Source organism: Haliaeetus leucocephalus, unplaced genomic scaffold (assembly GCF_000737465.1).
Source record: "Haliaeetus leucocephalus isolate CR32 unplaced genomic scaffold, Haliaeetus_leucocephalus-4.0 Scaffold195, whole genome shotgun sequence".
NCBI classification, from domain to species: domain Eukaryota; kingdom Metazoa; phylum Chordata; class Aves; order Accipitriformes; family Accipitridae; genus Haliaeetus; species Haliaeetus leucocephalus.
In genome coordinates, this window is record NW_010972631.1 from 1,283,021 (window position 1) to 1,299,400 (window position 16,380).

General features: G+C 45.7%; 1 protein-coding gene across 2 annotated transcripts in view; it reads left to right on the forward strand.

The window, feature by feature from the left end:
• Positions 1-16,380, forward strand: part of GABRR1 (gamma-aminobutyric acid (GABA) A receptor, rho 1) — a 29,645-nt gene that overhangs the window by 4,222 nt on the left and 9,043 nt on the right. Inside the window, exons 2-4 of one of the 2 annotated variants that reach the window (XM_010565697.1) lie at positions 10,615-10,668; positions 12,416-12,522; positions 13,909-13,976. In XM_010565697.1, coding sequence (XP_010563999.1) covers positions 10,615-10,668; positions 12,416-12,522; positions 13,909-13,976 — 229 coding nt within the window. The remainder of the gene's footprint in view (positions 1-10,614; positions 10,669-12,415; positions 12,523-13,908; positions 13,977-16,380) is intronic. The other variant, XM_010565698.1, reaches the window with a different exon arrangement.

Genomic DNA, 16,380 nt, shown 5'->3' on the forward strand with positions numbered 1-16,380 from the left:
TCAAAGAGCAGCAATATAAAAATAAAATCTCTCTCACCTTGCAGTCCTGTTCACAGTTTGCAGTCAGCGGTGTACAAATCCTGCAGGGTTTGCAAAGCTTTTTACTCCTGTTAAACCCCCAGTGCCAAAACTCCTACAGGAAGGAGCTGAGATCCGGAGCACCAGCGAGAGGGCTGGCTGCTGCTTTCCCAACTGCTCAGGCCCTTGGAAAGCCACCAGGATGCACGGGGCTCACTAGAAGGATACAAAGGGTCACTAAAGGTCACAACATCATTATGCCAACAAAAGGGCCAAAGCCTGTGTTGCTAATTAGACCTGCAGCAGAATCTGCTAGAGAGGATGAGCAATAGGAAAAGAACTGGCCTGGAGCTGAGCCCAGGTTGTTCTGCCAGAGCTAACTGCTGGGGAAAAAATCTTTTTAACACTAAAATCTCCCTGGACAGCATTATAACCACCTCTCAGAAAAACAACTCTTGGCAGAAGAGATTTCACTGTACAAGATGTACGGATCATGTTTGTTTAACCTTAGCTAAGAGTCTCGCTTCATGGTTTTAGTCATGTCCCTGCCATTCCCTGGCCGTGTTATAATCATTTTGCCTCACTCTGGTCTCCAAATAGCAACTCATCTTCCACTCCTCTAGAGCTCCCTGTCCATGTTTCTGTCAGTAAGAGCTATCTTTTACAGCAGTTGAATGACGTCCTCTACAATAAGCCCTGGGCTTGTTATCACAGGGTCTCTCTCATGGTCAAAGATCTTTCTCTTATGACATTTTCAGATGCTATTACAATTAGTGACACTTTTCCTAAGTGATGGGAGCCACCCTGCATCATTATGGCCACGGTTCCTTCCTGGTCCTTTTTCAAAGGCTCAGCATCATACTGAACATCTGCAACATCAAAGTTACCTTCCCTTGCTTTTGTTGAATTTGGATAGTACTTCTGTGTTGTCAGCTGCTCCGTACCCTGGCCACACTGTGTGTGGGCTGTCTGAGCTCTGTAAATCAGACGTGGCTATCCTGGTACCCTTACTGAGGCTGCCTCTTACATGTAGGGCAGCTCCTATCTTCTTGCCCTCCTAATGCCTTCTCTGGCCTTATAAATTCATCCCTAACAGGATTTCTTCCTTTACTTCCCAGCAATCCTTAAGCCATTGTCTTGTCCTAGAGTTTTGCTGTTGTATCTTATCTTCAGGATTGATCCTGAAAGCATTTATTTGCATGAACAAAGCTTACTAATGCAAGCTGTCTTTGGATCAGATCTTCAGAGTGCACGGTAAGCCTGTAAAATGCCCATTGAAAGCATTGCCTATAAGAGCATATTATCAGTAGCGAACCAGATCCAGTGGAGCACTGAGCACCCGCAGCTCCCAAGGCACTGTTTTTTACGATCAGCAGTTTGTGTTGTGGCTTGACACCATTCGCACCAGCAGTGCTGGGTCTCAGGAGAGCAAGAAGTGGCCCAGTGTGGGCTTCAGGCCGATGCAACTGGAGTCTCTCCATCTCCCCTGGTGGTAACTTGCCTTTCCCTTTCCTCCTTTCACCTCCGTTTCCTTCACTCCTTTTCTTTCCCCCATTCAAGGTTCCTCCTCTTCTCCAACTTTCTGTTTCTCTTTTTTTGTCCCTGACTTCCTGTGCCCTCCTCTTCACCTGCCTCATTTATTTGCCCCACGGCACATTTCTTGCCCCTGTCATACAGCTCTGCTAAGTTTTCTCCTGTTGCTTTTAACTCTGTATTACTCTGCAACTTCTTTCTCTACTCCAGCAGCTGTTGCTGCTCCCTGTCTTACCTCTCCTTCCACTGTCCAGAAATCCTTTTCTGCTCTCCAACAGTGTTCATCTTCTTTACCCTGTTATAAATTAACTTATTTTTCATTATGGCTTTGCTATTTCTCTCATTTGTCTTTCCACCCCTGTTGTTCTTTCAAGTAACTTAAATCTTGCATGACAACTTTTCTTGGAAATCTTGTGTTTTTTTCTCACAACTCCGCCTAAAGTGTCCTCTCCCTACTTATCATTGCAAATGATGATGTTTCGAAAATTATATTTTCTACTTTCATCATTATCACCAGCCTCCTTTCACCCTTTCTAGAACTTATTTTGGTGCTACACTTTACATAGCCTCCTATCACCTTCAAGTGAATCATGGCAGAACATAGTCTCTATGGCACTTCTGTAGCCATGTTCATACACCCAGGTACTGTGCCACTTTACTGTGCTGATGATGATAAAATCTCCAGTCAACGTTGCCCCTACGTAACTTGCTCAGGATCAGCAGCTTCATATCATCTTCTAGCCCACCATTACTCCAACATGTTTTATGAGCTGGTGTGAGGAGACATAACAGGTTTTACAATCCTATCTGCAGCCCAGCAAAAAAAAATCGCAAACAAACCCAAAGATACTGCAAGGCAGTTTCCTCCCTTCTAAGTACATATAAATTATTTGATTTTCTGATTCTGGGGTTGGATTCACATCTGAAATGCTCCTGCTGGTCTTTCTTCTAAAAACCACCCATTCACCTTCCAAACTCACTTGCGTTTTTAGCGCTCACAGCTTTCGGTGAGAGTGAATTTCACAGTGTGATGACATGCTGTGTTTGCGTACTTCCTTCCAAATTTCTTCTCCTTGTTATGTGTTGTGGAAAGTCTTGAGCAACAGATTCCTGTTCACCTTCATCATGCCACTCCTGATTTTATATCATTGCACTATATCACTTGGCCATTGTCTCCTTTCCCACTCAGAAAGACCTGCTCAGGCTGCCTGGAAACCCTCCTCACCTCTGAGCCCTCTCTCTCCTCCTGCTCTGCTCTGTTTTTTCCAACTACGGGAACTGGATATGTGAGATGAGGACATGCCTTGGTGTTACTAACAGCATTGAAATGCTTTCTGCCTGGTTTGCTGCTCCATTCCCAACAACGCCTAACCTCCTGTTTGTCTTTTTGAGCACTGTGGAGCATTAAGCTGATATTTACCAAGAAATAGCTACAATGATACTGAGACCTCCTTCCTAAGCAGTAACAGTTGATTTGGAGGCCATGATTATCTTAACATTGTTTCTGAAAGTACAATGGAAAGATTTAAAAATATGAAGTACAAAACAATGTACACTTTTCTGAATTTACTAACACTGAATTTTTCTGAAGTCACTTGGCATCATGAGATTCTGCTGCAATTTTCCACCCATAGTTCTGATTTTGACTACCTTGAATGGTTACATATCCTCAGTAAATATTGTTGCCAGTAATTATTCTTTTCTCCAAAATAATTTATAAAGCTATTGAACAACAGTGATCCTATCATAGATTTCCATGGCACTACACTGAAAACCTTTCTTCACAGTAGAAACTCTCCATTATTCCTCTGTTTCTTATTTTGTAACCATTCACACATGGGGAACTTCCTTCCTTCTGACTGATTGATTTCTTTACAAGTGTCTGGAAAGGATCTGTCAACACCCTTTTGGAAACTGAGGTACACTGTGTCAACTTGGTCACCCTGATCTATAAGGTCATTAACTTTTTAGAGAAGACTCTTATATTTATAGCACATATCATCCCTCAAGAAATGTCAAACTGCCTCTCACTCTTCTTCAGTATATACTGTATTTATCTGGTGTCTACTATGGGTGGGGTTTTTTCTGTCTTTCTAGCTAATTTGTCCAGTGGAGCTGTGTGTAGCTTCTCAGAGTCCACTTGGAACTCTTTTTCCAAAGAAGTGGAAAGTTGTCACCTTCCACTCCTGTGACACAGACGACGATTTAAATGCTGGTTCAACAGTTCCTTACTTGGCTTTCTTCTGGGTAAAAGCCTGGTGACTTGTTACCATTCCATCCATTTACTTTAAATCTGTCTCTGTCCTGTGTCAATATGAATATTTCTTAATATTGCCCCAACAGCAGAATTATTAAAATTCTGTGGGTTTTGTAGTGCAAACAAATTCCTTAATTGTTGATGGTTTTGATTTCCCTTATAAAGACAGAGTGCTTTCATTGCTGTAATTAAGGAACTAGAAGACAAGTGTAGTATTGATAATTAGCTAGTTATTCCCCATTCTGCATTTGTACAATTATTTCTCTGTACTCCATGCAGTTCTTTGTATTCTCTTTTACTGAAAGTCATCTTATTGACATCAGACCTTTTCTCCAACGTGTTGAGGCTGCTTTGAATTCTGATCCTAGACTCCAAAATCTCTGTTCCTCTCTCAAGCATGCTGTCATGCTTGAGTTTTATAGCTCTGTTATCTGCATTATTATTGAAAATATTGACTAGTAGTTTCCAGGATGAAATCTGTGAGATGTCATTTAATGTCTCTCGTCAGCAAACTAATGGCGGTTACTCTAACCAGAGTCTTTCAACCATGCTTAAAGTCACAGTTTCATGTCAACCATATTTCCCTAGTTTAGTAATGAAATATTAAAAACCTCATTCAAATCTACTTTTCCTCCTGCTTACGCTAAGGCAGCCAGTTACTCTGTCAGAAAGGACATTAGACTGGTTTGACGTCAATTATTGCAAAGATTCACATTGAGTGATCTTTATAATCTTGTTATCCCTGGGGGTGAGCAGACAAACGGATCACAAGTTTGTCCCAGTTTCTTTCCAAACGTCAAAACTCCAACATCTTTCTTTTGCCCCCTGCTTAAAACCAGGTTTTGTGTTCACCCTCACCCTCTCTCAGGGGCATCACCTGTCTGTGAGGAGTCCTTGGAGGTACCTGCTTACAGCTCAGAGGCTGTAACAGCTGGTACTCCCGGTGCACCCAGGGAAGTGCCATCAGCCTCTGTTGACTTAAATACTTCCAGTTTATCTAAATATCCCTTAACAGGCCCTTCCCTGATCTCCACTGTGCTGACATCTGCTTACAAGTCAACCCTTCTTCAAAGACTGGGGCAGACTTGAAACCTTTCAGCATGTTCTGCATGGCCCCATTAGAAGCTCCCCTTCCCTTCATCCATTTCTCTTTTACACTTAGCTGAGCCCTGGCACCATGCCTGCCTCCTCCTCAGCTGTCACGATGGACCTCAGTCACGTTCCTTCTGCTCCCTCCGACTCTTCCTTTCAACCTGTGTGACGCAAAACCCAACAAACACACACCCACTGGATGCAATTTCTGCCACATAAGGGCACTTTCATTTTTGCAACATCATGTACAGTGCCAAGACCTCAGGTGGCATGACTTTTCTGTGAATAATCAATGTGTGTAGGTTTGTTTAATTTTTTTTCTTTTGCCAGTGTTTATGTCCAGGCAAAGAACAAAGGAAGTGCAAAATTTAAAGAGTGTGTGTATGTTTCCTGCCTCTGCTTATTTTGCATTCTGAGATTGATCTATATTCAAGTAATACTGGATTAAAATGGGGTTCTCATTGAATTTTCTGTATTACTCAAAAATAAGGTTGTAGAACAGCTCTGAATCCCACTGTTTCTCAGACTTTATGTTGTGAACATAGAAGATAGTGCTCTTTCCCCATGTCTTTTCATAAATTTAACTACCTGCAATGGCAATTGCTCACCTTTCTTCACCATCTTTGAATCTCCAAATCATAAGGACACATGACCCAACATAATTACAAGCAAACAAGGGCTTGCCAAATGCTAAGATAAAATACATTTTGTAATTAATTTTCCTCAGTTTTTAGTGGCTTGTTTACAGCTCACAACTTTGTAACTCTCCTAATTTGAGTACAAATTAGTGGGTTTCTATCCTACATTATCCCTGGGAATTAGTATGTTACACAATAGATCATGTCTCCTGCAGTGCATGTTGCTGGATAAGAGCAGCTTCTTCACGTTGCAAGTTTGTTCTCTCCTCCCTCAGGTGCTGGGTGGTTTTTCTCCGCATTTAGCTACCTCCTTTCCTCCTTCCGCAAAGCACTTCTCTGGGCTCTGCACCACCTCTCAGACTTCACTCAGACCTGCTGCACCACCTGCTCACCAGCATCTCCTGCTTGCTGAGAAGGTCTTCCCAATTCATTTGCAAGTCAAATGCATCTTATGGGGGAACTTTCTGTGACCCCCCTGCCCCAAAACCTCTTTCCTTCCTTTAGGACACAGCCTGGGAGGCTCTTTAGCCCAGCGAGGCTCATGCATCGCCAGGTTCTGGGCAGCATCTCTGTCCCACACCACTCTGCGGTGAGGGGACACCCCTACTCATGCAGGACTGTCCAGGGTGTCCATGCCCCAGGAGTCATCCCACACAATGATGAGGCACTGTTTGAGCCTGATGTCTCCTCTCTGCTCTTTCTGATGTCTTCCCCTCTGGCCTTACCCAGTGTTTTCCCTCCCTCCCCAGCCACTTTTCTTCTCAGTCTCACCGACGCATAGGCTCTGTTGCAGATCCAAGCTCTCCTTGCCCCTGCCCCACTTTTTCTCTACAGACACCTTCTATATGTTTGTGCATACAATCCCCAGCCCTTTCCTGCCTCTCCCCCATTCCCTGACCCGGCACACCCTGCCTGATTTCTGCCTTTAACATGATGCTGATGTGGTATGATCCCAGCTCACTAACTGGTCATATAAGGGAGAAACAGAGGTCACAGAGGGAGAAACAAAACCTAGTCAAATATTTAGGTGTAGGTCTTTAATAAGACCTTTAGACTCCTCACAGCTCTTTAGCAGTACCAATACACCTTTGCCATTACCATGTCCTCCCCGTCAAATCTTTGTCCCCTGCAGGGACTTGGGCTGCCTCTGCTGACCTCTCCTGGTCCTTCTGCCTCAGGCAGCATTTTGTCAGGACCTTGCCCAGCCATAATTTTACAGGCAGACCAAGGAGAATGCGGCTCCTGCCATTCCCCTGCCCAGCACGGCACGAAAGCTGTGCAGCATAGCGGGTGCAGGATGGGAGGCACCGCACAGGCTGCCCATCAGTGTCCACCCAGGGACAGGGAGCCCAGAGCCAAGCGCCACGGCACGGCTGGCAGCAATGAGGGAGTTTTCATCACTTTCATTACTTCCCAATTAAAAGTCCTGCTGGAAACTGGCTCAGCAAGCTCCACACCCTCCCTTGCCTTGTGTCAGTGGTAGGAGAGGCTGTGGATCGGCTGCACTACAGCACAGCGTGAGCTGCAGAGCTTGTCTCTGACAAAATTAAGCACGTTGTTTCAGAGGGTACGGGGGGAGAGTCCGCAGTGTCTGCACCGGAGAAGGGGTGGAGGCATCACCCAGGCATGAGATAAGCAAAGAGGAAAGGGGCACCCCGGTGGCTCTCCCCCAGCCGCCGGCTGCCAGGCTTCCCCGGGGCAGCAGGCACCTCTGCTCAGGGTAGGGTCAGTTGCAGGCACAGCCCCTGGCCAAAATGTTGCTGATGATGCAAGTAACCAAAGGGACAGAGATTATGCCACAGCCACATCTCAACAACATGTCCTGAGACAGGATCTGTTCTGACACCTCTTCTCTGATCTGCCATCCTCTTTGCAGACCTAAGAATACTGACCGTAAGGGGTGGAGAGAACAGACTGCCCCAGAATTTCATGAAATCTGATAACAGTAACGTTAGTGTTAGCCCAGTCTGCCAACCCCACCAGCACTGTTCCTCGAGGATGTCACCCCTTGGACCCAGGAAAGACTGCGTGAATCTCCATTACTTCAGCAACTTACTCTCACTTGAGGAAAATACACTGGATTTCGCTTTTTCCTGAAGAACTGAAACTGTATCTTGATTTAACTCCTCAAGGAAGAAATGTTCTCAGATCCTAGTGAGATTATCCTAATAAGAGTGTAAAATAGGTCACTGTCTACTACAGGTGTATTGCCTCCCATAGAGAAAAAAGAGTATGATTTATAGGTAGGAAATGTATGCTGCATAACTAATTACAAACTAAAAGGCTAAGATGGGTAGTGACTTCTCTCACATGTGTTGTGGTTGCTTCCAAAAGCTCTTATTTCAAAGATGAAGAATACTGTGGGTTTTCTGATACACGCTGCAAGTGTGAACCTGACACTCCTCTGGCACACATCCTGTGAAGCTGGGCATTAGGAAATGCCTGCTGGGACCTTCAGATGTCATGGTTGGACTGTCTCTTCTGAAAATCAGACATGGTTATCCCTAACCCTGCAATGCTTTTTCCTTTGTTGGAGGGACTATAAGTGCCATAGTAAATCTTGGGCTTTTAAAAAAAAAGAGTAACTGCTTTTTGCCTTTTGTCTGTAGTGATAGTAATGAAAATCTGGTTTTGCTAATTTTTTTTTTCCCTGGCTATCCTAAGCTTCAGTTGCCTCATTCTTGCCCAGCCCCAGCAAACCTCAGCCTTTGGGGCAGAGGCACCTCATGATCCCTTGAAGCAGTGAGGGGACCTGGGGGAATAATGATGACTTTGGAGAGGTTGCATCACCCCAGCTGCCATCAGGGGCCTGAGAGCTACTCCAGCAATGCACAGGGAGCACTGTGAATAAATGCCACTCTGCTCCAGTTGTTGCTTTTTCATAAAAGTGACTCAGTGAGCTTCATGAGCCATGAAATGCCTTTCGGCACTGTAACTGTTAGGAGATAATATATTTTACCTCAGGAGTTATGTGCTAGTTTTAAAGACAGCCTGTCACCCCAGCGAAGGCAGGAGCAATACTGTCACACTGCGTGGCCGCAGTGGCAAACAGTTGCGCTGAGCAATCTGTGAGCAACGTCTGGATTGAATCTCCTGAGCGCGGCTGGCTGCTGCAAACGCTCAGGGGCAGCAGATGTGCAAGGGGAAGCCATAGCGGCTTGCCATTGATTCACAGCCCAAATGGGCAGGCTAATGGGGTCCTGTGATGGAGCTGCCATTGAGCACTTCCCAGGAACCAGACCAGAAAAGCTATTTGTTGAGTAGAAAGAAATGGGGCTTCAAATCGCAGTAACTGGGGAATGATTGGCATCAGGTAGAAATGTTTTGCTGCCACAGGAGGAGGCAGGAAAGTGGGGGAGGCTTGGTAACCTCAGAGCTGTGACAAGGGGAATGGGACTGGCAAAAAGAAGTGAAGGAGCTGAACCAAAGCACAAATGAACACAGTCCCCTGCAGTGGCTGGAGCATGGGGGACATTTTATGCTGGCTTGGGATAAGGAAATAAAGTTTAGTTTAGAGGTGGTGGAGAATCACCTGGAAGAAATAAGAGGAACCACCCGGGGTTGCTGGGTGCAGAGGACAGGGAGGAGTCGGCCATGAATCCTTGATGGCCATGCCTCGACAGGCAGGATAGGGCCAGGGCCAGCATGAAGCACTAGATAAGCTCTACAAAGAGAAATGAAAATTAGAAATTGTAAGAACATGGCCTGCTTCATTCCTGTTTGAATACCAGCATTATTCCTGAATAGCCAAGAGTTTACTAGGGCACTTTAAAGTCATGTAAGTAGGTCAGCTTGTCACCAGAATCTGCTTATCCCTAAAACACGTGAAATTACTTCCTGACGGCCAGCAGATGAGAAGCAGGCAACAGCGAGACACAGCAGCAGCCCTAGGGCGTATCGACAAGGCAGAAGACCCAGAAAGCACATTCTGCATTTGCAAGCGCATTTTGCTGCACGATGCCCACGACCAAGCAGTGCCATAGAAGCTGCTCCTCGCAATAGTAATAGTGCTGCATGGCCCAAAGCTTCCCCAAAGAGTGGTGTGCCTGTGGGCTTATTCCCAGCCCTCCTCTGGGAAGCACAGAGCAGATTCTGGAAAACCAACCCCACTCGGCCAATGCTTCGCTAAAGGGTGAGTCAGTGATGACAGGCCAGTGTGCCCACCCTTAGTCTGGGTGATGCAGAGGTTGTCTGCTCCGCTGTGGCAGCAGAAAGATGAATTTCCCTCCAACGCTATCGGCTTTCAGAGAGCTCCCAGCCCAGGGGAAAACCATCCTCCAAGGCCTGGGGTTCTGCCACTGCCCACCACAATGGTGCTTGGGTGGTGAAACTCGTTATTGCAAAAGGAGTTTTGCCGCTTTACATCTCTGCAGAGGGATTTGAAATGTATGTTAATGGGCAAAAAGTCTCATTAGTAGAGTTGATTAGAGTTAGTGTTTGTTACAGAGAGAAGCTAACTTTTTAAACTTTTAATTAAACATGAGTTAAATGTTTAAAATGTTACTTTTGCTCAAGCTAGCACTTACATTGCTAAAAGCAATATTCTTTCCTTTAATGATAAAATAAAATATTGGCCAAACCCCTGAAAGGAGTTTTCTTGACAGCCAGCTGGGAGACAGTATGAAACCAGAAACAAATATTTCCACAGGTTTTTTTACTCCCCCCCCCAAACACTTTGAAAAGATTTTCTTCTCATGAAAATCCCCGGCTGCCTCTGGTGAGTAGATGTAATGGCTGTGCTCCCAGCTGGCAGAGGCCTCTGGGCAGCATGGCTGTGGCAGGAGGCAGTCAAAACCAGTGGCATCCCACCTTGGAAAAATCATAAATCCCTCCTTTTGCCCTGTCCTGGCCACGAGCCCCCGGCATCCCCCAGCTCCACACCCTCCACCATGCCCAGCCTGACATCGGCCTTCGGTAAAAAGGTGAAAAAGTGAAGGTAGGAGCCATTTCACACATGTGACAGAAGGTAACACCGCGGAGATCCGGTGCTTCCCGCCACGCTTCCCTCGTGACGTCCTCACCCCCCACCCGTGACTGCCTGTCTCAGCTCTCCCTTTTCCTCCTATTTCCACGCAGCCGGCCACAGCGGCAGAGACGGGAGGCCCACAGCGAGGCACACAAGCAAGGCAGGTAGGCAAAACCCTCCGGCCGCTGCTGCCGGCCCCATCCCCGCCAGCCCCACCCCCGCCAGCCCCATCCCTGTGGCAGGGGAAGGGGACACCACCCGAGCATGCCAGTTGTATTTAGGTGGGAGTCATGCCGTTAGCGGGATCCAGGGGAAGCCACGTTGGCCGACACCCTCACGGAGGTGAGGTGTGATACCGCAGCCGTTTGCCACAGCCCCTTGGGCTTTGCGTGGGGCTGCTGCGCAGTTTGTGTCACCTGGGCTGTGTGTGCCTTCCCTCCGAGCATCCCTTCTGCAGAGCTGAGCCCCCCTCCGCGGGCTCTCCATCACACCGCTCGTCCTTCCCGCTGCCACTGCCAGGCAGAAAGAGCCTTTCTGAGCACCATCAAGCCTGCTCACAAATGCTGAAGGTTTTGCCAGCGACCTGCTAATATCGCGTCCCTGTCTGAGCCGGGTATAAACCTTCCCCAGCGCACACTCACAATGCCACAGGTCTTTCAGAGGCTGAATTAAATCTAAAGCAGAAGCAGGGGCCACCGTTTAAAATGCCTGAGGGATCACTCGTGACTAGAAGAACTCTCTGATGGAGGTAGATGACTGGCCACTCCTGGAAATTATTAGACTGAGACTAAGCATTTTTCTAAGATACTCCATAGTCCAGATAAAGCTCTGGGTTTGGGAGAGGAGTCGCTGATCATACCGCTGGTCTCTGTTCAGAGATTGTTGTATTGGCTCCTTGTGGTACAACCGCCCACGAGTCTGTGAGAACTACAGCACAGCTAAGCGGCCTCATTTAGGAAGAACTTTATCTCAGGAACATATTCCCCATCAAGTTTCTTTGTCATCCTGTTTTTCTTTAATCTATTTCTGACTTGTCTTGTGTATATTCAGACAAGAGCCTCTCTGAGCATGCCATCTTTTATCAAACTGAGAACCAGCAAAACCTTTCCTCCTGTTTTTGAGCCCTCCTGCCACCGGAGCAGCCAGCGTGCAGCCAGCTCTGAGGGCAGCAAGGCTTCACATACACGATGGAGCAACCGAGGAGGTGCTGCCACCACCATCCCAGCCGAAGCACGGGGGCACTGAACAGCATTTTGCACCTTGGATGTGGAGGAGGAGCTGAGCACCCTCTGCCCAGCATTTGGTGCAACTCCAACAGCTTCTGGAACGACCCCCCCCAGGCTCTTTAATGCTCAGAGACCTCCCAGGCCTTTAATGCTCCTTTTTATCCTCATTAGAAATCTGGGGCAGGAGCTAATCATTTTATCCCAAGTTACAGGACGGCTTGCCTCCTGGCCTGGTTCCCAGCCTGTCTCCATTTTGTTCCTGGGCAACAGCCAGTAGTTTATTTGATATATTGTTTCCCTAATTCCTGGCCTCATGCCCCATCATAACTCAATGTCAGAAATGCCTCCCCGGCTGGTTTCCATTTCCCCAGTTATCCACACACACTATTCCTCCAGCCCACACTTTTGAATTATTATCTCCAAACTGTGCTATAAGCAGAGATAATTTTACAGAGACAAAAAGTCACCAAACAAATGTTTTCTCAGTGCCATAATTATCACAGGTGCCTAAGCTGTATATGGAGCGCAGGAATCATTTTTTAATGACACGCTGCCAACCGCTGCAAGCAATCGCATGGTTATGGTCTAAGGGGTAAAAGGTTTAAGGGGTAATGGAGCGAAGCGGGCGCGTACTTCTCACAGGCACTGCTCAGGGTTTATAGCTGTGCTTCTCTCTTCCTGGTAGTCCAATTCTAAAACGAAGCCCTGACATCACCAAATCTCCCCTGACGAAGTCAGAGCAGCTGCTCCGAATAGATGACCATGACTTCAGCATGAGACCAGGTTTTGGAGGTATGAAATGTGCACATTTGTCACTGTCCCTGTTTGACATTGTCACTTCTTTATACTGTAACACATACTCAGGTGAACAAGGAGATTGACAAGCAGAGCCTTTTCTGTCTCTAATTTTAGTTATTTTGTTTTGTGAATTCATGACATGCTCAGGGGGATAGGGGTGCAATGAAATAGTCGTCTTCCTTGGATGAGCAAATAGCGTACTCAAAGGCATGGAAATGTGATTGCAGGCAATATAACATTCCTGGTATTCAGTGACACTTTCTTCTGATAAAAATCTGCAAATACACCTTATGTTTATTCCTGGATGATGGGGAAATTCTAAGATTTCATCTTACTATGGCAACGTGTGTGCTTAAGCAAATCACGCACCATGCTTACTGACCTGGCCATTTCATTCATAACCAAAAAGAAAATATTTTGACTGCAGTGTGTTAATGCTTGCTTACAGTTTTGTGGCTGTGTGCTAGAGCAACCTAAGCTTTCAGGGAAATGGATGAAGGAGAACACGTTTTCTTTCAGCCCATTGGATTAAAGAATGTTGTAATTTATCTACCCTTTCTGGCTGACAGATGGTCATTCAAATCCAGGATACCATTATATACTCTGATGAAAGAAGATTATATTGCTAAATGCTCAATATACCAAATACCAGCATGTTCAATTAATTTAAAAAGGTTTCAGTTTCATAGCAGTCTGCTAATGTGAGCATTATTTGTCTTGACAGATCTCCTGTACTGTAATTGCCAGAGGTATACAAGGGGCTAGTCAAAGCCTGGAGGAGGGAAACAAGATCGAAATCCCTATTACAAGGGGTTACAGTCAGTCCCTTCCCCTCAGGAGCCCCAGGCTCAGTGGCACATGCCTGTGTCCTGCAACGCATCCCCTCTTGTCACCCTGTCTTTTCCACAGCTGAGCGCTGAGTGATGTGAAAGCCAAATACACAGAGTAGCTCCCAAGGATGCTATTAGCCTGGGAGGGGAGCTGAAGTGAGGAAAAAGTCGGATCAACTCTCCTACATTTCCTTAGCTGCACCGCCACTGCTCTCCATGTGAATGGATGCTCTGCTGGACATCCATCTTGCAAGCCCTGGAGCCAAGCACTACAGCTAAAAGCAATTAAAATTGCTTTTAAATTTTGAAGGGACACATGTAGGATGACACAATAAAAAGAGAAAGTCAGTAATAGCACAGTGCCATTGCTGATTTTGATTGTTATTAGGAGGGTTTTGTTATGAATTGAAATCGCTTCTACTTTCAGTTGGTTTACTGTTGTTTTTATTTCAGACTGGGCATCTATTTTTATCTCTAAGATACAAAAGCCAGAGGATTACTTTGTCTCACCAGGTTTATACTTTCTCAACTTTCAATTTTTTTCCCCCAGGCCCTGCAATTCCTGTTGGGGTAGATGTCCAAGTTGAAAGTCTGGACAGCATTTCCGAGGTCGACATGGTAAGAGTCACAGAAGGGCTAAAGTCAGATGAGACCTCTGGAGAGCATCTAGCCCAAAGCCCTGCTAAAAGCAGAGCCAGCTAGAGCAGGCTGCCCGGGTTTGTGTCTGTGGGGCTTGAATACCTCCAAGGATGGACACTCCACAGCCTCCCATTTGAGTTTGATCTGAATTTGCAAACAATTGCTTCTATTGACCTCACACTACCATTTCATCTCCCTTGAAGCAGAAGGAAGAAATCTGACATTTTCTTTTCTCTAGGACCAAATGATACAACACTGCCAAGACTGTCCCAAAGGATTTGGTTTTTTTATACTTTCTTAAGAAGTGATAACACATTAAAAGCTCTGAGGAGGCCAATTAATGTATTAGTTTTAAGGCAGTTTGATATACTGCAGACACAGTCTCACTTTGGCCACATTCTGAGGTGGTCAGGGGCCAGCTAGCTCCCAACCAGAAGCCATGTAGCCACCCTGAGAACAACACTGGTTCAGATTGGTGAGTTCTGCTCATGATAGGGGAGCCAGAATGAGCTCACAGGGGAGAATTTTCTCCAGAACTTGCCTTTGATGCATTAGGATTTGTATCACCACTGCTGTATGCTGGGGAAGAGCATAAGGCTCTGTTGGTCCTTCCCATATCTTCACACTGATGCTGAAGTAGAATTTCAGGGGCATGCAGGACTAATGCTCGTGCTCTGCATAGGCTAAATTCCTTACTGAGTCTTTGTCCTTCATTTCCTACCATACAATTAGTAATGTGAAAACAGTCAGTTTTCAAACGCTCTCAAATTAGTGCAGATTTTGGTCTTGATTTTTGCTGGAGAGGCTTTTTTCATCACAAAACACTACTGAAAGTAAGGTATGATTTCTGCAGGAGATTTTGCTTGGGAAGATTCTACATGCATACTTGACATGTAAACAACAGCCTACGCAGGAGAGCAGGAGCACAGAAGGGGAACGGGAGATGGCCCTGCATGTATATTGCAAGACTTACACCAATTTTATTCATCCTTTTGAAACCCAGAGCTTGTTAGACCTACCCTGTTAGAGCATCCCCAGAGTCTCTCAGCAGCTCAGCTTTTGCTTTGGAAGAGAAAAAAAAAAAAAATCACACCCCAATACAGAATGCTTTTCAAAATACTTTGCTCTTTCAACAAATGTATCAAACAGCTCTGAAGCTTTCACATAAAGCACCAACTTCTCTGTGCTCCTAATTAAGAGCCACAGGGTTAAAGAGCCTGCACCTGACCTCCTCCCATGTCAAAGCTAGGACCGTGGCTGTGTGGCAGCACAGCCGGGCTCCTCTCACCACAGCTATTTCAGCTTTTGGCCAGGCTGGGATATCCGCAGTCGACTGACCACGTGCAGGGTACAGCAGGGCTGCAATGCTGAGGCCCATCAGGGTGCACATTCTGCCCAGCCCCGGGGAGCCCTCCAGTTGTCCCCCCATCCCTGGTGCTCTTGGCACTCTCACCACCAGCCATGGGGACTCTGAGCTTTCGTCTCTCCTGGGATGGTCCCAGTTCTTCCGATTGAGGAGAAAGCTTGTGAAGGTGGCCAGAGAGCCCCCGAAAAGCTTTGGGGCTTGAAAGCAAAGGGAAGGAACTTACCATTGAGGATTTTAAAGTAAAAAACCCCAACAAACCAACTCATTTTTTAAGCAAGCATTATGATTTTCAATGACTTTCCCTGGTTTTTGAATACTGCCCCTGCTCCTCGTGTAACATCATGCTGCAACACCCAGCAACATGGGAAAAACCCTGAATGGCCTCGGGTGAAAAAACCATTCAGGGTCAATTTTGGCTGTTTGCAAAATAATGATGGAGAAGACTTTGTATTGTCAGAATCAATTCTTTTTAACTTGTGCAGCTTTATAGAAAAAGGCCATGGTGCTTTGCAAGATCATTGCTTGCTTTTTAAATGAAGAAACATGACAGATCCTCACTCTGTACTGAATTTAAGCCTGAGGAGTTAGATATATCAATCTTTCCTTTTTTAATCCTACTTTCTGACTATTTGCAAGAAAGTGATAAAATAATAGAGGACGTTAAAAAAGTTCATCAGGATGTCACAAATCAGATTCTTATTGTCCAATTAATTTAAGATTTTATAAATAACTATTATGGGCCACTGAGTCTGAAATTAACAGAGCTTTTGCAGGCCATGTGGGGCAGCTGTTTTATCTCAAGGAAAAATGGGAAGAAGGAAAAAACCAGATTGTTACCCAGGATGGAAATTAATTTGCAAACATAATGGGAGAGCTAATAGTGTCTCTGAGAAATGGACCAAAAGAAGAGGGAGATATTACATGGTTGTTGCTTGGGGGATTTTCAGATGAGGCATTGTAAAATATTGTCGTTCCCAGTTTAATAGCCTACAGCTAGTATTAATAAATCTTTCCTAA